Raw genomic sequence first — 23,753 nt, 5'->3', positions numbered from 1 at the left:
ATGAATTTCCTGTCTCAATACTGTAGGTGTAGAGGTGTAGAGTAGGGGGCAGGAAACTGTTGCAGAAGTAAAGGCTTTGCACTTAGTCTTACTTTTATCACCCACACACTGATGTATAATAAGATTTATGACAAGTGTATTCATTCATTTTTATAACTTGGAATATTCATTTTGAAATAGAACACAGGCACTATAAATGAGACAAAACAAGACATAACTTCCCCATTCTCACCGCACCCACACACACACACACACACACACACACACACACACACACACAGAGGTGAACCAATATATAATGTTGACATGGATTCCCCCTACAATTTCAGATATAGGCTTTACATAAACTTCAAGATGAATGCATGTAATATTATTTTATGGTTTGAGTGATGGTAGTTAGAGGTTAAATATGCTTCACAATTTATTTTATATTCAGATGAATGAGGTTTTTCATAACAAAAAGCCACGTTTTGAAATCATGTAGCCACTAATGGTTGCCGACTAGTGACTCCTGCTTGGGAATTCCGCTTTAGCAGTTTATTTTTATAATGTACTTTCACACAAATTCAGCCTTGGAGCAAAGTTTTGATGATTTAGTTATAACTCACAACATGTTGGCATGGTTTGGTTCCTACCTACAGTCTATGGTTCCCATTTTTTTTTTAAATAGCAGAATATGTAACATTTAGGTCATGAACATATTTACACTTTTATTTGGTCTCATGTTAATTTGATTATTATTATTATTATTATTATTATTATTATTATTATTGGTATTCTTCTTCTTACTATTATTATTATTATTATTATTATTATTATTATTATTATTATTATTATTATTATTATTATTATTATTATTATTATTATTATTATTATTATTATTATTATTATTATTATTATTATTATTACTTGTATTATACAGGTATATTGAGAGAGAGAGAGCAATTGAAGTTAGAAGTGTAGATTTGACGCTCTTATTCTGAAAGAATATTATTCTGAAAGTGTCCGGAAGTTTTTGTTGTGACGCGCGGAACATGGAGGGAAATTAAAAAATAGATAGTTAGCTGTCTAAACCTGTCTTTATATGTCCATGGTCTAAACGCTTCTCTTGTCAAGACATTTACAATTAGTTTATGGTGAATATGCTTTAACAAAAGGTAGCTAACAGCCACAAATAGTTAACACCTTATTGACTTCAGAAAGGACTTCACGGCGGTAACATATGGCTCATGTTCGTCATTTGAACTTTCATTGTCACTAAAAACAGTTTAAATAATCTGTTATAATCACTCAGTAATAGTATGCATAGGTCCACCGTATCAGCAGGTGCAGAGGCCCGTGTAGTAGATACATGTTATATATGTCTGAGCCCCTTTGAAGAGCAAACAGTGGGCTCTCTGCAGAGCTGTAAACATGTCTTCTGCCTTGAATGTATTCTCCAGTGGTCCCAGGTAAATATACACTTATACCTGTCCCTCTGTGACTACACCAGACACGTATCAAAATTATATTTTCATTATTATACTACTGCTTGTTTTTTTCTGGGGAATTATTAAAATGTTCTGACATTTACAGGGTACAAAAAAATTGATTATTTCAGAAACTAATCATCATAATAAATGAAAATGATCATGACAGCCCGATTGAGATGCTTGAGCCTCTCTGTAATGTGGTACATTAAAGTGTCTCCCAACTCCTAATATAGTGTAATGCTACTTTATATTATCTAAGATAAGCTTTAGGACCATCAAGGGGATTTCTTTGAAACATTGTGTTGCCTTTCCTTGATTCTCAGACAGCCAACACTTGCCCCGTGGATCGGATCACTTTTGCTTTCATCCACCAGAGACTGTGTCCTGGAGGGGACATTCTAAAGAAGGTGATTGTAGTTTACAGTGTGCTGAAGCAACCCTCTTCTGTTACATATTTTGTAAAATATAAATGTATATATATCCTGTTTAAAGTGTTTGGGTGCTGAACTGTTTGTGCTGCTGCAGATCAAAGTCAACACACCGAAAAAAGCCGCTGATGATGATGATGATGAAGAGGAGAGGAGATACGCTGTTATATGTGAGAGATGTGGACGCAGCGACCGCAGGCACAGACTGCTGGTCTGCATACAGTGTGACTCAGGGTATGAAACAATACAGGTGCACTTTCAAGCTACAATCTAGTGGTATTGTTTGGGCACATTTTGTCAGGTTTCAGATGCTCTTACGTTGTGTTCAATACATCTCAGTAATTATTTTTTTTAGCCCATAAAGAGTAGTTTTCCACTAATGATCACTGAGACATCCACAACATGCTGTAAATAAAGGTTAATATAAGAACGGTGGTTGTACTTGTTGCTCCAGGTATCACATGGACTGTTTGACTCCACCTTTAAACACGGGCCCTGAAGGTGACTGGATTTGTCCGGAGTGCGCGGCCATTCCTCAGCACACAGGTAAAGCTGTGAAGTCTGTCACATAAATAGACACACACAACAAATATGTGATTGTAGCAGTGTGAGAATAGGAAGTAACCATTAAAAACAATAACACTTTTTGGAAAGTAAAGATGTATTCAAATGTTTTTTGTCAACCTGTCCCTGCCTGTACAGACTCTGTCTCTGCGGTGGAGGAGGATATCAGTGATGGAGAGCTGACAGACCTTCTGGCTGAAGTAGATGAAGCTGCGTCTACATCCAGTCGCCTTCGTCCCTCCACCGTTAATCGCCCCGGCAACACCACAACTACCCAACGACGACACAGCCAGAGGATCCAAAGCAGAGGAGGGGCTGAGCCGGACCCTCCACCCCAAACCTCTTGGGTCAGCTTGAACTTTTAACATCACGTAGAAAATGATTTATTTATCAGATGGCTTTTTAATTGGGATGGTTGAATGAGTCTTTGAAGATTTTTGAGAAACCTGCAAAAAAAAAACAGACGTTAAAAAAAAATCTGGGCTTTTCAAGGATAACTGAGTATTTATATTTTCAGGAGAACATATGCCTTTAAAGATGATTTAAGTTTCTTCATTTAAATTGCTGACTTAAATTATAAAAACATTTGAGATCAATCAAATTGAATGAATTCAATTCATAATCCTTCGGGGATTGCATTATATGGGATGTATTGTGAACACATCGTATCTTCTCAAAAATGAGATGTCAAATACAAAACATGATTGAATGTATGCTGTCACCTTTCCCCATGTAGGTTATTCACTTAAGGTAACCTTACGTTTGCCAAGTAAAGAGGGCAAATGGAAATTCTTCAATCTTTTATCAGATAATGTGGTTTCATCCATAACAGAGATTGTGTGCCAGACATGACTATAACAGTACGGGTCTCGCTGTGGTATTTCACCACATACGCTGCTTCTCCTGCACACGTACCGGCCCGGGGCAGCCGCTGGTGGCTGTGGTTACAGTCTGAAAGCGTCTAGGCCCCTAAAGGTTAGACCCCTGTGTGGGTTACTGCCTCACCTTTTAGAGACAGCGGTTTACTGTGCTTTCTCATTTCGAAACAGTCGAGAAAGCATATAGTCTTGGTTTCCTGTTCTTAATGCCTTTTAGAGGCTTGCATCTGCGTCTTCCATCATCAAAGTGCAATTTGTAGGCGGGTTGAGAACCAGCTTTAGGGGGCTCATAGTGATTCATAGTCATGGATAGGATAAGATAAGATATACAAGCCACTGCATCACAAAAGCACACTTGCCACAATGCACCTTCACACATAGAACATAAATGACATGCAGTACATGCACTTATGCATTAAAAAGTGCTTAAAGTCACACTTCTGATCTGTAACAGACAACCGTACATAACATTGGTGTTACAGTCTTTGAATTATAATTATTTGTGCTTGTTTTTCAGCATGTACCGAAATACCTGTTACGGGCATCAAAGCCTGCAGTCGCTGCAGACCAAGATGCAACATGCAGTGCTACCAGCAGCTCTTCAGTCAGTAAGTTATTGACTATCAGTTCATCTTCCAAAGCTTCAAAAGTCATTATACAGGGGGCGCCCTTAGCTCAGTTGGTAGGGCGTCGTCGTCCCCTCCCCCGGGACGGACCCAGCAGCAGACCCGGGTTCGATTCCCGCCCGCAGTCGTTCTCTGCATGTCAAAAAATGCCAAAAAATATCTTAAAAAAGAAAAAAAAAGATATTATACATTCTTTGGTGTCTAATATCAGTTTTTGTGTCTTTGTTCATCAGAAAAAAAGACAAGAAGAAAAGGGAAGTGTTCAAATTGAGCTCCTGACACCAAGAAGAGCTGGGTAGTTGATTTATCATGACTTTGATACAGGAAACAAGGGTTTGACTCCCGGTCAGGGCGAGGCAAGTCCAGTTAGGGTCCTTAGGCAAGACCGTTAATGTTAACTGCCTGTCTTAAGCTAAATGACATGTAATGTAATGAGTGAAACACTGGAGGATATGGTGCTCCTTCAGAAACGACCACATGGCGGCAGCATTGTGTTGGTAGTCTGGTGATTTATCATCCATTTATCATGTAAAGGAACTGAACTGCTATCCTTTCTAAAAGCAATTGTTTAGTATTTTAGTTTTTACTTATTCTATAATTTACCAAACCTATTTGAATCAGTCAGCCACTGGTCCACCGGTGCCTTTTGAAGACATACATATTTTAATGGCCAAAATGTAAAGTCATTTTTTTGGGGCTATGCACTTACATTTTGTGGCATTTATGTTAGATTAAATTGGGATTCAGTTTGGGATTAACACACATTTGGTGCTTTAGAGAGAAGTCGCTGCACCAGGATGGTTTATTATGTGGGATTGACCCAAAACTGAACTGCAGTGTTTTTGTGTTCATGTAAATAAATGTAATGCAGTGCAACAATTGTGGCTCACCCCTCAATGACTTGGATGAATGGGTGACCTGCTGTACCTCCTTCACTTGGTTTATTTAACTTAAATGTGAAACAAAACTATTCTATGGCCATGCTAGCGGTTTCCGTAAGGCTGAACTTTCTAACGATACAAATACTGATATTTAGCAGGTTTGTTGACCATCTTAATACACAGAGCCTGATAGGAATGTCATTAGTTTTTGCAGAAATGTCATGATGATGTTGATACCAGAACAGATGTGGGAATAAATTGTTGCAATCCATCCTGAGTTGAACTTCACTATGTTTTTTAATGGCAGTGCATCGGACAGTAGTCAAATATTTTCACACTAGAAGACAAGTCAGAGGTTCAACCGAAATCATTTGGAATTCAAGGTTTAGGATCAATGAAAAGCTGTACAAAGTTGTGTCCAAATCCTTTGGGCTGGGACTGAATATCTGTGCAAAACATCACAGAAATGCATGTAAATCTACACTCTAAAAAATATTTCAAGGGCTTAGTAAATGTAACAGTAATATAAAAGTATTTTTTGCTTGAAAAAGATGAGTAAACATCATTTTGGTGAGCATTTGGGTTAACTTAATCAAAATTCATGAGTAAAAATTAAACAGAAATATTTGTGTGAAATGTAATAAATAAAGTAAGTTTATTTAATCAACAAAATGTATTACTTGACTGACAGATTACATTGTGTAAATATTTTAGAATAATTACAATATGTTTCATTGATATTTTTGAGAATAAACTATGAATAGAAAATATTAAGTAAATCTACTCATTATTCATGGTTTGTTTTACTTGATTTCTAAGCTTTGAAATCTACTCCATATTTTTGAGTGTAATAATGTTACATCAATTAAATTAAGTAATATGCAGTATCTGTTTTTAGAGTGTAGATGAACATTTGCCATCCCTACAGCTGGCTAGACTGGCTAAATATGTGAACTAAAAGTGAATGATTATGTATGTTTTGTCTTCATCTAAAGTACCGGATAAAATCAGTCTTCAAAGTTACTTTGGTGTGGGTTGCATGTTGTAGTAGGATCACGACGTCGGCCTAAATGATGTATTCAAGTCACCTGGGGAATCTGAGCATCAAAGACTTGTATTTTAATATGGAGCATCTCGTCTGCAGGATCCCCCTCATCCCCATCCCGCCCCTCACAGCAGCACTGAGCCCCATCGCCTAGCAACACCAGCATCCGTAATGTTCTCACGATCTCATCCAGCCATACGTATACCCGAGAGGACGCTGCCTCAGACAAGACACAATCAAAGTCATTTGATATCGAATCAATCCTTTGATGTCTAAAAGCATCACGAGTCACTCGCACATGACCATATATGTCTTCCTTAGTGTGATCCCCGACATAACATTACGGTTATTATACTTCATAAATATGTAAATATACAGTATAGTTTTGTATAGTATAGTACTGTGTGTGTGTGTGTGTGTGTGTGTGTGTGTGTGTGTGTGTGTGTGTGTGTGTGTGTGTGTGTGTGTGTGTGTTGTGTTACAGTGGACGGGCACTTCACAAGCCTGCAGCCCATCTTGCCCTACTTTCCATCTCCAAACAACGTGCGCACAGAAGAAAAACAAATGTGAACCGTCGTTGGCCAGACATGTTTGCGGAGGAAAATTAGTCAAAATGTTAAAAAATAACTGACACACTGTCAGGTGTCCAACACCGAGTGTACACAAGAAAGCACTCCCAGTTTCACTTGTTTGGTGGTTTAACATTATTCAGGCAACAACCTCGGGATCACAGGAGAGATGAAAGTTGCATTATTAATAACGCCTACTTTCTACTTTCTTTTATTAGCAATTCTAAAACATTTTTAGAGTTTTTTTCTAAATGAATATTCTGTATAAACAGCTGTGGCCACTAGTTTTAAAATGTTATATCCAATGATAAAGATACATTGCCTGTGGCTACTTTAAAAAGATATATATTTATTTATTAATTTCAATGTATGACATTTATTTTATTTTATTTCTAGCTTTGTCATAAGTGTCTCTGGGGACGGTGACAAAACTGAAATATCTCACCAACTATCAGGTGGATTGTCATGAAATTTAGCACATTGGCATTTGCTATCCCCATAGGGTGAATCCTAAGGAAACTGGTGATCCCTTCATTTTTTCCTTTTGTACAATTGTTCCAAAAGGGTAAGGGTTATATTTCTTTCATTTCTCAATTTGTTGGATGTGGATAATTCAGGCGCTTGTTGGCAGATTTTTGTTACCTTTTGAACAGCCTGTTTCTCCATATTGTTTCTCCATAATAAGGTATTTGTGCATAGCAAAAGCTCATAGTCTCTGGCTCCAGCTTCATATTTTATGAACAGATGTGGCAGTTGTACAGATCTCTTTGCCCAACTCAAAGCATGTAAGCCTTAGGTTAAAAAAAATAGAAAATAAGCCCAAACGTCCATTAAATAATTGATTTTGTCGAGACCTAGATGACTGTTATCATGTCAATGTCCCTTTCAGCAGTCAACACCGCGACCTTACAAGACCCATTTTGTGTTTCACCCTTCACTGAACTCCTAACATCCCATAACACAAAGCATGGCAGTGGAGGATTTGGATCACTCTTGGGCCCTCTTGAATATTTGATACAAGTCGAGCCGACTCATCGAAACAGGCTTCCTGAAAAGTACTTTCCTTTGTTACTGTTCCAGCTGTTTTAGCTTTGACCCGGTGCTCACCCTTCCCTTTCCACTCTATGGGATCCTGTCACCGTTTTCCCTCATAGGAATCACTGACGGGAACAACAGCACGGCAAAACCGTTTGAAGAGTCTTCCAGTGGATAAGGAGTTGGGCCAGCACTAAAGGGCTTTGTAGGCTAAAAGGCCTGCGAGTCCTTAAGCAATTAAGCTTACCCTAACATGATTAACACACAATGGAGCCAAGGTCAAAACTTCTAATGAAAGAGAGTCTGATTATTAAAACAATATGTTCCTCAAGGTTGACAAGCTAAGTGACAATAATAAAGTGCTAATGAGTGGCTCAAAGAGATGCGGCATTTATAAATACTGAACTTTTAAGAACTATTTAAAACCAGATTGGACTTAAAAGCTACAGTGCGTACCTTTTTCCTGAATGTTGGTTACATTCAAGCCATCACCAAAAGAGTTGACACAAATGATTAAGCCTAACAGCTCAACAAAACTCTGTCTTTTTGTTAGTATGGCAGCTTTTACAAACTAAAGTCCCCCCCACGACATTGCTCCAGGTGGTCAGAAAAATCCCAAGAAGCGCCTCAGAAATGTTTCAACTGTTGATTCTACTGCTAAGAAAAAAGCTGGATGTACAGCAGAAGGTAAAATCTTGCGCGATCACCAAAGGCTTGCCTTGTGTAGATGCCCCGACAGTGTTGTTGTAATTACTCAGAATTACTCATGGGGGCAACAGAAGTTAAGCACTATAACATTAAATTAATAGTTTGACTTATTAGAAAATTTGCTTATTTTCGCCAGGAATTAAACAAGCAGATCACCACCACTGAATATGAAACAGCCAGGACACGATTTGCTTCTACCGACCTAGCTCAGAGCATGGGAAACACCTTGTCTGTTTTTTTTCTAAAATCCCAAAACTTTACATTTTGTCAAATTCTTTCATATATTTCACAGCTTTTCTTTCTTTTTTTTACTAGCGTGGGTGGCCCTATTCTTGCCAGGCTAATAGTTTCCTCCTGGTTCCAGTCTTTATGCCAAAATAAGCCAACCCGCTTCTGCCTTTAGTTATGATAAAAGTACAAATCTGAGAGTGGTGTCTTTCCCGCATACCTCAGAAAGAAAGAGAATTAAAGGATATCTGAACATTTGGAACTATTTCTAAAATTCCCATGAAGAAGTGGTTATTTTGTTTAAAGATGGAGTCAGCCATTCTGGAGAATGCTTGTTGTATAAATCACTTTCTCAAAATCAGTGAATATCCTCTCATGATCCACTACCTGTCCATTCCGTTTGTGCTGGGGGTTTCGTGGGTTCTACATTTCAGTGACACTATTTATTTATTCATCAGAAGACCTTGAGCTAAATTAAAAGCATGCTGCAGCTGTGCTTCAGTGGATCCAACAGTATGTTGGAAGCCTTATCACCCCCCGGGAGACAAGCTTGGAACTACAGAGGCACTTTGGCTGAGACATTAGCTTCACGGTGCTAATGTACATTACCAGGGCTTCTAAATAAGTCAACAGTGGTGTTAGCATGACTGCAGACAGCTTCTGGTGATTGGGGTTTCAAACTTAGAAAGGTCATGTGTTAAGGGCTTTTGGATGTGACCCAGTATGCAGAACAAGAGTATAATTTATTTAAATAAGTATAATTACCTCGCCATGCAGAATCATTTAGCTCAGTAGAACACTAGTGAGCCCTGTCACTGGTTGTCTACTGGTTATGACCAGTTCACCCAGTTTTAATATTGAGCAGTCAAAGATTAATAAATAAACATTCAGTGTAGCAGAAATCGATTTTCTACTTCATTACAGTTTATAATCTATTGACCCTCAGAAACACTTCTTTAAAGCCTATTTATCAGGACTAAAGTAACTCCCTGGAAATTAGTCCTGACCAATAAATAGTTCAGCACTTAACCCCGTCGTAAAATGGCTTGTTATGTAGATTTGATTAACTTAACAGGGTCAAACTTGTTGTTTGACCCTGTTTCCAGCCTTTGTGTAAAGCTAAAGTGGCTAGATGCTGATTAGGCTATATTTATATAAGATGAGTATCAATTTACTCATCTAAATCGAGAACTATTCCTTTACAACTTTCATCTCTTTCTTGAATGTCAAGTAGAGAAGTCTGCAGAGATCTGTTACAATATTGACTAAATACCACAATGCGATCATAATTCCAGCATGTTTCTACCATCTTCCATCTACCACACACACACACACACACACACACACATATCATCATCATCATTAGTGTGAGCACAGTCCTACGGCAAGTTTAAAATTGATTTAAAATAGACTTGGGAACGCATTATTTTGGAGGTATAGTGCTGAGAAGATATATTCAAAGAATGTTCATGCAGCATCTGTACATGCCTCATGTGTAGCGTCTTGCGAGGCCTTGCACCTGCAGTCACATTACAAGCTGTGTGTGTATATGTGTGTGTGTGCGCTCGGCAGCCCAACTCACTCGCAGCTCTCTCCAGCAGACCAAAGAGAGGGGAGCTAAAGTAGGTCACCCTCCCAGAGACCCACACATCTCTCCCTCACTGCAGTCGTGCTTGTGTCTGCCATGAGAGGGCCTCTGATGAGAGCAAAAATGGAAGTCGACAGCTCAGTCTTCCACAAATTTTTTCCCTCTTATACACAAAGGCAGAAAAGCCTCCTATGTGCTTCTGTGAGATGCCACACAGCAAAGAAAAGCATGAATAGTCTATTACTGATATGATAGCTACAGTAGGCGTTCTCCATAGTGAATCATAATGCTGTAAAATATAATTCACCATCACAACCTGTCCCAACATCCTCACTATTTTACTATCCGCTTAAAGGAATAGTTTGACTTTTTTGTATTGCATTTTTTAATTTTTTTTTGCTTTAGATAGTATAGTAGAACCATTCTCATATGTCTATCTGTTAAATATAAAGCAAAAGCCAACAGCATGTTAGCTTAGCTTAGCATTAAGACTGGAAACAAAGGGGAATAGGATCCTGAATGACTCTGTCTGAAAGTTACACAATCAATATTGTTTGAAGGCAGGGCTGTTTTCCATCTGAACATCCATGTAGTTCACAATGGTGTTTTCAGCTAGATGTTAAGATGTGCTGCCGCTATTAATAATACAATAATAAATCCAGTATGGTGTAGATTATGTGCATGCTACCAAGTTTTACTCTGAAGTTTCTCCAGCCGTATGCACTTTCAGATCAGCCAACTGCTGACTCAACAGCTTCAGGAAAAGAGGCAGAAGGTGCTTTGATCTCAGATTAGTAAAAGGAACCGGGGATGAGCAAAGAGGGAGAGACGGGGGGGGGGGGGTGGTTTGGAGGGAGTCAAAAGAGCGTGGCACTGCTGTTTTTAGGCCCAGAGCGGTGAGGGACATTAAGGCAAGAAGATGAAACAGAGAACCTGCTTTTAACACCCCAGGCATAGGCTTTTTAAGGGGTATGATAGTCCTGGTTTTTATAATCTACATGGTGGAATTGATTTTTAACATCCATTAGAGCAAAAACAAGCAAAGAATCTGCAGGCATGCTAGCGGCTCTATGAGGTTGTATACACTACAGAGTTTTTGAGCTAAGTGGTAACGTCAGCATGCTCACATACAATGCTGATGAGTGTCAGCAGATATAATGTTTACCCTGTTTTTTACGAACCAAACTATTTCAAATAAATGTTTTAGCTTGTGATTCCTTTAGATGAAAAGTAAGGGGACCCACAGAGTCACTGCATTTCATTCTGAAGGGACCATAAACGCCTTAATCAGAATGTTTGACAATCGATCAAAAAGTTGTTGAGACATTTCACTCAGAACTGGAATTGAAAGTGGATCACAAAAGTTGGTTGAAAACAATACTTGGGAGCCATGAAAGTCTGTACAATATTTCATGGCAATCCGTCCAATAGATGTTGATATATTTGGGTGTGGACCAAAGTGGTGGACCAAACAACATTGCCATCCCCACTAGCATGGCTTAGAAATAGCAGATAATTGAGCAACAGCTGATAAAAGTCGGTATGGATGCTCTGAGATTCAGTTATGTCAGCGTTTGTTGTTGGTTGCTATTTACTGGAGACACCTCTGCTGGGAGGGGATGAGATCATCTCCATTCATGGCCTGAGCCGAAGTCTTTTTTTTTTTTTTTAAAGCCGGGATCGCAAAGGAACAATGGCGCTCTATGAAATCCCAAGCAGGCGCCCTTTCTCCGCGCTTTCCCATTTCCTGTGAATTAATAATAGCCTTTGCTGGGGAAATGGATGCAGTTAAGATACACTCATTTAACAGCTGCATTGGAAAGTAGGCTAGATATAGGCCTACAGTAAATTTGGAAACTCCGGGTTGTGTTCAACATGTAATGGTTTCTTGGAAGTGTTTTTGGAATCAAGCAATTAGTTTTAAGCAATTAGAGTCAAGCTTTTGCATTAAATGGATTTCACAACTTGTAGGCCTACAGCAGTAAAACATGCTGTTCTGACATGGTAAACATACCAATGATGTATCAGTGGTGTGAAAAAGATGCAAGAATCTGACTGTAGGCAGCATCCCTGAAGCCATCGTGGGTGTACGCTTAGTCACTGCTCGAGTGAACACACCAAAGAGTTGGCTATCAAAAATGCCTCTATCACATTTCAGTCTTCTATTAGGCCTATACTATTGAAAATGCAAAGATTAGCAGAATTAAAGTGATTGTAATAATCAGCCAACATCAACCCTAAGGTAGTTATTTGTCTTATTTGTAAGTGTGGCTGAAACTTAAATGTTTTATGTTTGAAGTTCGTAGAGAAGACAATAAAAAATGACTGACTCTCGGGATAAAAAGCTTTTCACATGGGCCATGAGGAGAATTATGTTGTATTCATTCAAATGAGATGGAACGTGACGTCAGCGGTCCACTCATTCTCATGCAGATGTCTGAGCAGATGTTGCATTCAAAGGCTATCGGAAATGTTAGAATTACCCAGATTGGTGTGTGTAAAACAACACTGTGCAACTTTTAAGTGATGGAATGTGTTGTGATAAAGTGGGGGAAAGTAACAGAGAGAACATTCACTCAAGCACGATTCTGTGGTGCTTATAGCAATGCATCAGTGTACTACAAATATAAAACTCTGAGAGGGTGCCTATTGTACCCACTTACTCACAAGGACAATAATCACCTTTTACTGTAAATACTTTTGTTATTCTACATATGTAATAATAATAATAATAATAATAATAATAATAATAATAATAATAATAATAATATACGATTATTATGACTATGTATGTAATGAAATAAAAATAAATACATTTTGTGTGCAAACATCTTGATTTGTAGTTAGATTATAACTAAAGCTTTCAAATAAGTGTGCTATAAAATAGCATAGAAATAATCGTTTTAAGTAAGCACTAGAAAAGAAGCAGGATATGTTTCAGGTTGCAGGCACTTTGGAAATCCGAGTTTAGCAGCAGCACGTGAAGGCATCACAGGCTCCACCACTGACTGCTGCAGCTTCGGAGCTCCAGAGCGGGACAGAGTGAGCGAGAGATCCGCTACAGGAGCAGCAGCACACGGACACACAGAGGGGAAAAAACACCGTAACGGGATACTTTACCAATCTGCTTTCCTCTACCTCGGGACATGAAACCCATATTTTAAAACCCGTTAAAGAAGAACTTCTACTCCAGCCCAAGATGACGGTGGACTTTGAGGATTGCATCAAGGATTCACCCCGGTTTAGGTAAGAACATGCAACTCAGTCAATGTGCTCGTGGAACTGTTGATCGCCTCACAATTCCTGATGGGATTTTGTGGTATTCTCTGTTGTATTATTTGTATCTCTCCCATGATTTGAATGCACACGTGTGTCTTCTCTGTCACGTTGGACTTAATTGAGACACGTTGTATTTAATTATCAAAGGGATTATTAATGCCTTGATCCGGTAAATGGTGTCTGGATTACAATGAATTACAGTCAGATTTGTGAGTAGCCTAGGCTATGCACATGTCTTATAGCATGATGATGATGATGATGATGATGAGCTGTGCAATCGAGGCATCACATGGGATTCAAGTCATAGCCTATGTCTTGGACTTCACATTGTCTGAGATTTATCATTAATTTTATCTTGATTCTTAGCATTCAGAATCATTTGACAGTTTTAATGTGGTGTTCAGTAGATCATGCAGAGGAAATACAGATCATGGGGTGGAGATGATTTACTGTAATGCTTTATGAGAAGGATTCCTCTTAACTCTGTATTGATTATTCTTATATAGATCCAAGTCATAGCCTATGTCTTGGACTTCACATTGTCTGAGATTTATCATTAATTTTATCTTGATTCTTAGCATTCAGAATCATTTGACAGTTTTAATGTGGTGTTCAGTAGATCATGCAGAGGAAATACAGATCATGGGGTGGAGATGATTTACTGTAATGCTTTATGAGAAGGATTCCTCTTAACTCTGTATTGATTATTCTTATATAGATCCAAGTCATAGCCTATGTCTTGGACTTCACATTGTCTGAGATTTATCATTAATTTTATCTTGATTCTTAGCATTCAGAATCATTTGACAGTTTTAATGTGGTGTTCAGTAGATCATGCAGAGGAAATACAGATCATGGGGTGGAGATGATTTACTGTAATGCTTTATGAGAAGGATTCCTCTTAACTCTGTATTGATTATTCTTATATAGATCCAAGTCATAGCCTGTCTTGGTCCTTACATTGACATTGCTTTTTAGCATTAATTTGGTGGTGTTCTGGACTGGAGATCATGCATAGGAAATAGCTGCAGGTCATGGTTGGAGTGAGATTAGTAACACTGCTTTATGGAAGGATTCCTAACTCTATATTAATTTTCCCCTTATGAATTACTCCTGTCCAAATGATTCACTAAACTAGAGTTGCATGTGGTTAATTGTCAGGTCTGTTAAATGTATAAAGATAATTAGTTTACTTCACATAATACAAAGAAACAATTTAGAAGTTGAAACTAACACATTTTTGGTTTTGATCGATTTTGTGTTTGAGAAAAATCAAAACTAATCAATAATGCATTTGATGTGGGCGGACTAATAGATTGTGTCATGCATCAACATCTAGTTCAAACTGGATCAGAGGAAACTGAAGGTTTCCCCCCACACAGCCTGTGTCAAAGCCCCTGACCGCAGCCCGGGCACCAAAGGTTACATAAATAAGGCAGGAATTTTCTACACAGGGAGTCAAGAGCCTCTCAGGCTAGAAGAGAGGGAGAGGTTGGGTTGTGGAGCAGTGGAATAAGATCCGTTTCATAGTAAAAGTGCCAGTAAATTGATGTAAAGGTGCCCCATGACAAGGGCAAGTCAACATTCTCTTCAGTCAAAGTCCTGTAAAGAATTATAACCAGCAAATAGCCTGAATACAGTGAGCAGCATATTTAATTTAGTCACATAACTGTATTTATACGTCATGTAAAGACGTGTTGGGGAAACCAGCTGAAAGGTTTTATTTAAAGAAACTGTGAATAATTGATATTTTCAGTGATTTCTCATGACGTGTAGGCTAGGCTATAGTGTGCTGCAGGCCTTCAGTGAAAAAAGCACAATAACAAACGTTATTTCATTGTAAATAGATTTCATTATAGTTGTTTCTTATATTTTTCTACCGCAGTGGTTTAGTGAAGCAATAGTTTTTTTTTCCTTTTACAACCTTGAACAGTTCTATGATAAGAGTTTGAATGATTATCACTCAAGACTTGAACATTTTTCCTGGCAGCTTTTTTGCTTTGTTAAATTGCTGGACAAAAAAATAATTCCAGAGGGAGTCTGGGACTGATATGAATATTTTTATTATATAACATTATCAGTGTTTCCCCCAGCGCTTTATAGTTAAGGCGGCCGCCTTAGCAAAACCGGCCCCCCGCCTTGACTACTGACCGACCAAAAAAAAAAAAAAAATTAAATCTTTATTTTTTTATTTTTAGTGCTGCACAATTAATGTACTAGCAAGCGCGATGTGTGATTTTTCATGGTCAGAAATGCTCGAAAGGCCGTGATTTGCGGTAAATAAATGTGCACATATGTCTCCAAGCGTTTCTCTCTGCTCAGACTATCAGCTGCTCTGTGTCGGGGGCTCTGCGCGCGCGACCGTCCCGCGCTGCGCGCGACTACGGCATGTACGCGGGAAACGAGCAGCAGCAAACCGACATTTAACCTGTGGCGATAATAAACGCAGTGCGGTTCTATGGGGATATTTAGCTGAACAGAAAGAAGTGCTCTGCAAAGCTAGACTAGTTTAAAACTCCACATCACCGTGGCAACACAACTTATCGGCTCATACAGCGCAGAGAAAAGTCTGATACATGCATGAGAGTGATGGCCCAGGCACCTTTCAGTAAGTTTACAGAAGTGCACACTGTAACTGTCTTTGAAATGCCTTTAGTCATTTTAAGGGGAAAACACTTTGTATTATTTCAATAATTGAATTATTTTTCAAACAGCATGCTTGTGTAGCCATACAAGATTTATTTTTCTGAATTTTAAATGCTGCTTTATTTTTATGTTTTAAATTTGGAAATACATGTTCCAAAACAACCAATAACCTCTGTATTTAAAAAGAAATCAAGCAAGTAGGCTAATAATAACCATATATGAATTAATCGCATCACAGTATGCCTATTGTCCACAATAATCTCACAACAGCCCCCCATCCAAAAAGGAACTTTAAAAAGCACTTTGATACACATGTTGAGTGTATGGTCCATTATTTGTATTTAGTGTGTCTGCATGGTATTGCACCAAAACAGTAGAACTTTTCTTTAATTGTATTTTGTACCGTCTGCATGTTTGCACAAAATGTGCACATAGCAAACAAAATTGCACAACTGTAAGGTCAGTGTCATTCAAATAAACAGAACCATTTCTTTAGGGCGCATTGGCATCTTTGAGCAAAATACCCCCAAAATTTTCGCCGCGGCGCTTTGCGCCGCGCCTCCTGTGCGGCTTGACAGTGACCACCTTGACTAAGACATTTCCTGGGGGAAACACTGATTATTGTATTGTTAAGACTGATGCATCAGGACACAGCAGCAAACTCGTCTGGGTGGAGCCAGTTGTATCTACTTTATGAACAGTTAAGTCCAGTGGTTCCCAACCTAGGGGTCGGGCCCCGCCAAAGGGTCAACAGATAAGTCTGAGGGCCATGAAATGATTAACAGGAGAGGAAAGAGGTAAAACCAAAGTTCAATTGTTACAGAGTTGTACTCTTAATTTGAATTCTTCTGTTTTTGTGAAATATTATTTAAAATTTTTGAGGGTCAAACAGTTATTAAAATGAAACCATCTGACAATTCAAAATCATTCAAAACGTGACAAGTCGCCCCAACTATAGAGGCTATAGAGTCAGTGATCACCAGCCTGGTTTAATCTATAGCAATGCATTGTATTTTATGTAGAATCTTAGGAGGATCTTTATCTTACGAGAACAAAAGTACCACATTTGCTTCTGAAAAGTATAAAGTAACATAAATATGTGTTCAAGTAGATGTACTTTCCAACAGTGCACTTGTGTGTCTAGTGTGTGTGTGCTCGTGCTTCCGGGGATGAAATCTCCCAAATCAAAGACTTCCAGACTTGGCAGCAGCACCTTAATGACTGCCATCTGGGCTGGAGAAAGGCACATCTCAGGAAGTGCTGAGTGAAGGGTATTTGCTCTCACCATCTCCCTCCTTGTTTCTTATGCTAAGCAGCTAAGGCTGAATCCCAGACAGGCTCGTCACCAACCTCTTTTTATTTAGAGCTCCGAGACGCCTCATTGTTCATTATTCGTCTGTTATCTCTCATCTGACCGGAGCTGTGAACGTGGAATGAAAATATGTCTCCTCCTTTCCGTGTATTGCACAGATTGTTTTCTAACCTGACTTGAGTTTGAGTATCAAGCACCCACAACTATCTACTATACTCTCCATGTTCAGTTATTGTGAATGCGTAGTCTTTTATGTGCTGCCGTGCGTGTTTAAAATAAAATAAAGGACACTGAAAGAGACAAAGTAAACGCATGTCCTTGCAGTCACTGAAGCCTGTAACAGTATTTTCAGCGAGCATTCAAACGGTTCTTTTGTGGAGCTAAAAGCAACGCTGATGCAGTGTTATGCAACAACCATGGAGGTGGATGACTGGGAGGAAGCAGCCGTAAAAAAAAAATCAAGGCCTTTCACTATTGAGATTTTGGCGTGACACTCCGCTTCCCACACGTGTAAAATCATGCAGGAAATGAGTTCGGAGCAATAATCTCTCACATGTCGCATACATGTTCCTCCCTTACAAAAGCTTGGACCGTGGACAAAAAAAAGTTCTCTCTCTCTTTTTGAGAATGTGCTGTTAACAACAACACAAATGAATCACTCAGAGCCCTAGGATCTCTTAAACAAACTGAATTCTGTGTTTAGTCTCTATGGATACACAGACTTGGACAGATGTGAGGATTGCAACCAGTGATGCTCTCCACATCTGTCTTGAGAAAGCTGTCTGTGATGATTACGCGGCCGCAGGAACTCGAGTGTTTGTGTTTGCTCCGGCACAACATTGGCGACACGCAACGTTTGAGCTGTTTTCTCCCCACTGACATGTTAATTTAAGGTCACACTGGCGTTGTACTGAGCTGCTTCACTCGCTCAGCCACCAGTATCTTTAGCTGAAGGGTGCAATTCTAAATTGGTTGGATAAAGACGACTTTAAGCACGTTTCAAACACTTAATCTATGGAGCAAACGTCTTTCTTATGCACTAAGGGCTGTTTGACAAAGTATCAGTCTGTCCTCTGCCATGAGAGGTTAAATAAAAGTACATCAGAGCTACTATAGCTCTTTATAGATCTCCGTCCCCTCATGGGTTGGCACAAGCAGCCTGCTATTGGCGAACAGCTTGCATTTGCACATCAAAGTTCACCCAAATTTGCAGCGTTGGCCATTGATTTTGCTTTGATCATATTTAACATGGCTTATTCTAAACAAGCTGTTGTAATAGGTTCTGAAGAGCTGCAAGAATAGATTTTTGGTTCGATGGAGAATTTCTCAGAGTTAGTCAGCTCCTCAAATTGTGTAAAGGGTCCAAGTCCTTAAGAGTCGTGAAAAAAAAATGCTTTTTAAAAGACTGATACAATGTGTGTTGTATCATACAACACACATTTTCCTGCCTGTGAACATGTCTTAGTGATTTTAGGAGTCATGTTTCTGGACCTCCCAATTTGCACATTTAGGAGCTACTTTTAGCCTTTGGAAGTTTTTTGATAACGCTGCCTCATCCACTCTGAATGCCTCAGAGGATATTTCATTACCGCCCTTTTTACTATTTGGGCGTCTTTGCTGGTCCGTTCGTGTGCCCAACAGTCCCCCAGCAGAATATGACTATTGTCCAGAGAGCTTCTTGCTTCCTCAGACAGACTCTTTCTCTCTACATCTGAATGGCCCCAGGGGCACATATCCACTATGATCCTTCTCCCCCACCCCATGTGAACAGCTGGGGGCGGAGAGAGCCAAGGCAAGGCTGCCGTCATGGTGATGGGCTTGACGTTGAGTCACAGAGCGCGTAGCCTCTGACAGGCAGGGAATCCGAGGCCAATGAATTATGGCATTCACTGCTTGTGGAGATCCAGTGTCTGTGAGATGGATTTGTGACACAAAGTCAGATGACATGGTAAAGGAAGGGGGTTGGGGGTGTATGCCAAATTCCATGAAAAGTCTGGTATTAAGGAATGCAGAGCATCTGGTGTAATGCCTCACTTTGCCTACAACCAAAAATGCCGTCTTCAAATGTGTTCTTTTGTCCAACAAATATTTAAAAACCCCCAAAACATTCTTGTACACAAGAAAACAAAAGAAATGCAGCAGAAGATGAAAAAGCTGAATACAGTAACTCTCGTTTCAGTGGTTACAATCTTCATCCACCTGCTGTTTGAAATTGAAAGCGACATGCTCGCGCCTCCAGTTCGACTCTGTCCAAACTTTCTGCATGCGGTGCATTAACAAATGATCTGGAAACTCATTTTGCCTCTGGATGTTGATGTACCCATCTGTTTCCTTCCTTATGGGGAAAGAATTCAGTAGCGGGATTACTTTTTCTGACCTCATATTTACATAGGAAACAATTGCCACAAAGGAACCTTTTGAGTTGGGCAATGGGGTCTGTTCCCGCTCAAGTTAAATGAACACAAAACTGCATAAGTGTGGTTTTCCGAGAATCCGGGATATCCTGGTTCATGATTGTGACAGCCCCTTTTATTCTGGAGGCTGGATGATGTTTCTTGTTTTTTTTTACGGAAGATCTGCATCTCCATCTGCATGGAGCTGGAAGGGATTTCTACGGACGGCATGGTCTTGTTGCTTCTGCTCTATTTCAGACTGACCTCCTTCCAAATTGAATCTGTGTCAGTGGCCCTTCTGTTCAGCCAAGAGTGTTTCTGCTAAAACGGTGGCTGTGGCCAGTTAAGGGTGGGGTGGGGGGTGCACAGAAACATGCCGTTGATATCAAGCTGGTCTCCAACGTCAGATGATATCTTAATCATTTATAGACATGTGTTCTGTTGCATATTTCAGATCTGAACCAAAAATAAAAATGACCCATAAATCCCATGTCCTGTTTGGAATTGAGCTCATGCTCTACTACCATCTCCCCCATTATTCTGCTATTTTAATTTTCACACGTGTACTTGATTTAATGACCGAGAAAAGCTGTGGCGCCGGCCTGCGGGCGTTTTCACAATCTCGTTGAATGTGTCAGTGAGCTCTTAGCGATGGAGCTGACAACTCCAGGTAATGAAAGTGATGTGGATTAACGCAGCAGTGCGTAGCGTGATGGCCCCTGTGTCTTAATCAGGGATTGGCCCACATTCGCCTGCTCGAATCCCCGGACGTCGAGGTGTCACACCTGGAGGGTTTGATGCCCTATTGGTGTCATCCCGATGCGTTGGACTGCAAACAGAGGTCTAAGGACACATGGAGCAATATGATTTCTTAACCACAGCGTGGTCGCCCTCCTGCAGAGAAGGCTCAGCACCATTAGCTGAAAAAGGGCTTTCATCTTATCAAAACGAGACCAGATGAAGGGCTTTTGCCAGTTGGATCACAGGAGCTCGCCAGGCATTCAAAGCATGTAGGGCAACTGCTGGAAGGCCACTGTATATACTTTGTATATAATGTAGTTTGTGGAATACAGAAGGCTGTTCCTTATTTCACAGTCAAATAAGATAAGAAGGGTATATGGTAAATGGTAAATGGACTTGACTTATAGCGCTTTCTAGCCGATTTTCTCAGCCCCAAAGCGCTTTACATATCTTACCACATTCACCCATTCATACACACACTCATACACCGATGGTAGAAGCTGCCATGCAAGGCGCTCTCTGAACCATCGGGAGCAATTTGGGGTTCAGTGTCTTGCTCAGGGACACTTCGACATGTGGCGGGGAGACGGGGGATCGAACCTCCGACCCTGCACTCCAGAGGCGCCCTACCGACTTTGCCACTGCCGGTATAGTGCACTTACAGTATAAGGAGTTATTTTGGATGCAGCGTAGGAAATCAGTCAATACAGCTCCAGTCTAGTATACCCAACAAACAAAATATATCTCCATTATGCACGTTCTACCAGTCAATGCCATTTTTGAAAGTCAAAAACAGCAATATGTTATGATTTAAAAATTTAAAAATCTTATGTCGTGGTTTAACATTTTCATGTGCTGTAAACAGTGAGGTCAGGTCACACATAATTTTAATTATTTTTCTACCGTGCTGCTTAAAGTATTATACAGATTCTATTTATGCTCCATATCCAGGAAGTTAATTGATGATTTGTGTAATTAGAGATTAATCCCTGGTGAAATGCTTTGGGATGCAGAGATGATGTCATCCCTGAGCCTTTTGTGTTGAAGGAAGGGTGGGGGGAATGGGGGGGCTCACAGCATGAGCCCTGGCTGTCCCTCTCATTTTATTGAATAGCAAGACATTTCACACAAAAGCTCATACAAAGAGTTGCGAAAAGCAGGGTGCTGCATGCTAAACACTGTGCTAATCTTCTTCTATTGGACATTCTGAGAGATGACAAAGACCGTGAACCAGTCGACACACAACCGGATGTGAGCGGTTTATTGAGTCCGATCAAATCTAATAGCCAAAGCTCATGGCCGCCACTCTCCTCAATACCCACCGTCTCTCTTTTTCAAATCAGCCATCCGGTGTTGCCACAGGTTGCGCATGCTGTGCCGCAGACATTGAATCAGCACTATGGCAACATCCTGAGCCCAAAATGATGGAGGAGTTGTAGTAAATTGGCATTAGTATTCTTATCACAACCCACGGCGATTGAGCCCAGCAATGACTAATGCGAGGCAGGGGAGTTAGAAAACAAGAGCCGGGCCAGAGAGTGCAGTATCACACACACACACTGGAACACACTGAGCAGATTTCTAACGCTGATGTTCCGAGCCTTTGGTCGTACTTCACAGCGCGGCTGAACAGAAATCGCTCACAACTTGGCATTTGTTTTCCCAAGCAGATTGGATTATGGTAATGGAGACCGAACATCTGATCCCAATTCTGCATGGCTGTAGATATCAGATGTCTCATACTGTGCAGGAGAGAAAATCCCCTTTCCCCTTGATATGTACGAGATGGACTCCAATTTGGCCCAGAAACAAGCCCGATCGAGTGTCTTGTCCGGGGAATGGCGAAAACGGAAGCATCTAGAAACACGAGAGAAAACGTTTGTGAAGAACATTTGTTTAGCAGAGCATAGCTACCAACAGGTTGCTTGATTCCCTCATATCTTGATTAATATCCTAAGTCTGTATCATCAACTCTTCGTGACCCTGCACTGAGGGAGTTAAGCTTCCGCTGCTGCAACGTGACTCCACAGTGGGATGCCGGTTATGCCTTGTGAAATGGACTGTTATTCAGAGCTGATATAAATATTCAGACTAATGTCCATGGTGGATTATCCATAATGTAAAGTAGAGCTTTCATATGTAGTACAGCAAAGACAGCATCAAAAGGACAGAAGGGCAGTCCCCTTCCTCTCTACTCTGATATGGAATCTTTTATTGCTTTTAAATCCTGTTTAGAGTTAGACATTTTGGTGAAGGTGCTTATTTGCTTTATGGTGGAGAGTTTGATACAATCTTACGGTTCATCGATACGTCCTGTTAGCTTAACTTAGCACAAAGAGTTGAAACTTCTTGCGTGGCTTGGGCAAAAGGTTAAAAAAAAACATCTAACAAGTTTGATCTTGTTTGTTGAACCACAGAAATCGGATCAAGGTTGTATTGTGTTCTCACCACAAATGAACCATTCCAAAGTTTGTTTGTAGAAAGACCAATACAACCTCTAGGTCTAGATTCAGGTGTTTCAGCCTGAACCCAAGTGTAATTGCTGTGTTCACACCTACTCAAACGAACCACACCAAAGAAGTAAACGCTCCAAGGTTCCAATTCACCAAACTAAACAAGGAAGGTGAGATAGTAGACCAACAGGATTTTTCCTATCAGTTTTGAGTTCAGTCTGAGGTTGAGTTGAACACAAACACTCCAACACATGGCTGGTGCATCTATAGTGAGCTAGATTACAGCTAATGTCATTACATTAGGTACTTTTGGTTTAAGTTTTCAGCAAATCAACAAAGACTGCACAAACATCTCAGTGTTTAATTTGATGTGAGGAGAGAATTTTCTTTGCTTCTTGTTGTCTGATCACAAATGTATATTCAACAAACAGAAATTAGAGGGCTACCGAGCTTCTCCTCTAACTCCATTTCCAAAAATGTGGAACTATTGCTTCAACTGCTAGGAGTGGAGAGCAAGGATTGTTCAAAGTGCTGGATGAGTGCATGACCTAAAAGCATTACACAGAGGTTTAAGCTTTAAGGTTGTGAAAATCAGATAACTCTCTATCAGGTTTTCTCATTAGGGTTGCTCTGTGTTGAGCCTGGGCAGTGTTTCACTGATGCTCTTTTTACAATGCAAGATAGGACAGTAATTGGAAAATACCCAATTTCCTCAGCACACAACAGCTGCATCACTACTATCTGGTGGTCCATCTCTCAGCTCTGGACTGCGCTGCAGGAGATTTGATGTTTTTTTAAAAAGCTTGTCCTCCAGTCAAAGGCAGCATGTGAGGAACTTTCCCCCCTCAGTGAGACAGTGACTCTGGGGCTCGGCTCTTTGCTCGTGGCTGTGCGTCACTTGTCAGCA

General features: G+C 40.0%; 2 protein-coding genes across 2 annotated transcripts in view; both read left to right on the top strand.

Moving 5' to 3' along the window:
* Positions 1-1,301: 1,301 nt before the first annotated feature.
* LOC307253568 (PHD and RING finger domain-containing protein 1-like) lies at positions 1,302-4,581 on the top strand (the record flags this gene model as incomplete). Its single annotated transcript, XM_080031678.1, has 7 exons — positions 1,302-1,451; positions 1,796-1,879; positions 1,998-2,134; positions 2,355-2,446; positions 2,603-2,811; positions 3,860-3,950; positions 4,202-4,581. The coding sequence occupies 7 exons, from the start codon at positions 1,302-1,304 to the stop codon at positions 4,237-4,239; spliced, it is 801 nt and encodes a 266-aa protein (XP_079887804.1). The 3' UTR covers positions 4,240-4,581.
* Positions 4,582-13,076: 8,495 nt separating this feature from the next.
* LOC307252995 (arf-GAP with coiled-coil, ANK repeat and PH domain-containing protein 3-like) overlaps positions 13,077-23,753 on the top strand; it is a 67,291-nt gene continuing 56,614 nt past the window's right edge. The window contains exon 1 of the mRNA XM_080030821.1: positions 13,077-13,268. Coding sequence (XP_079886947.1) covers positions 13,222-13,268 — 47 coding nt within the window. The 5' untranslated portion in view covers positions 13,077-13,221. The remainder of the gene's footprint in view (positions 13,269-23,753) is intronic.

This window comes from Ammodytes marinus, assembly GCF_949987685.1.
Source record: "Ammodytes marinus genome assembly, chromosome: 7".
NCBI lineage: Eukaryota > Metazoa > Chordata > Actinopteri > Uranoscopiformes > Ammodytidae > Ammodytes > Ammodytes marinus.
This window is presented reverse-complemented; position numbering and strand designations above follow the sequence as displayed.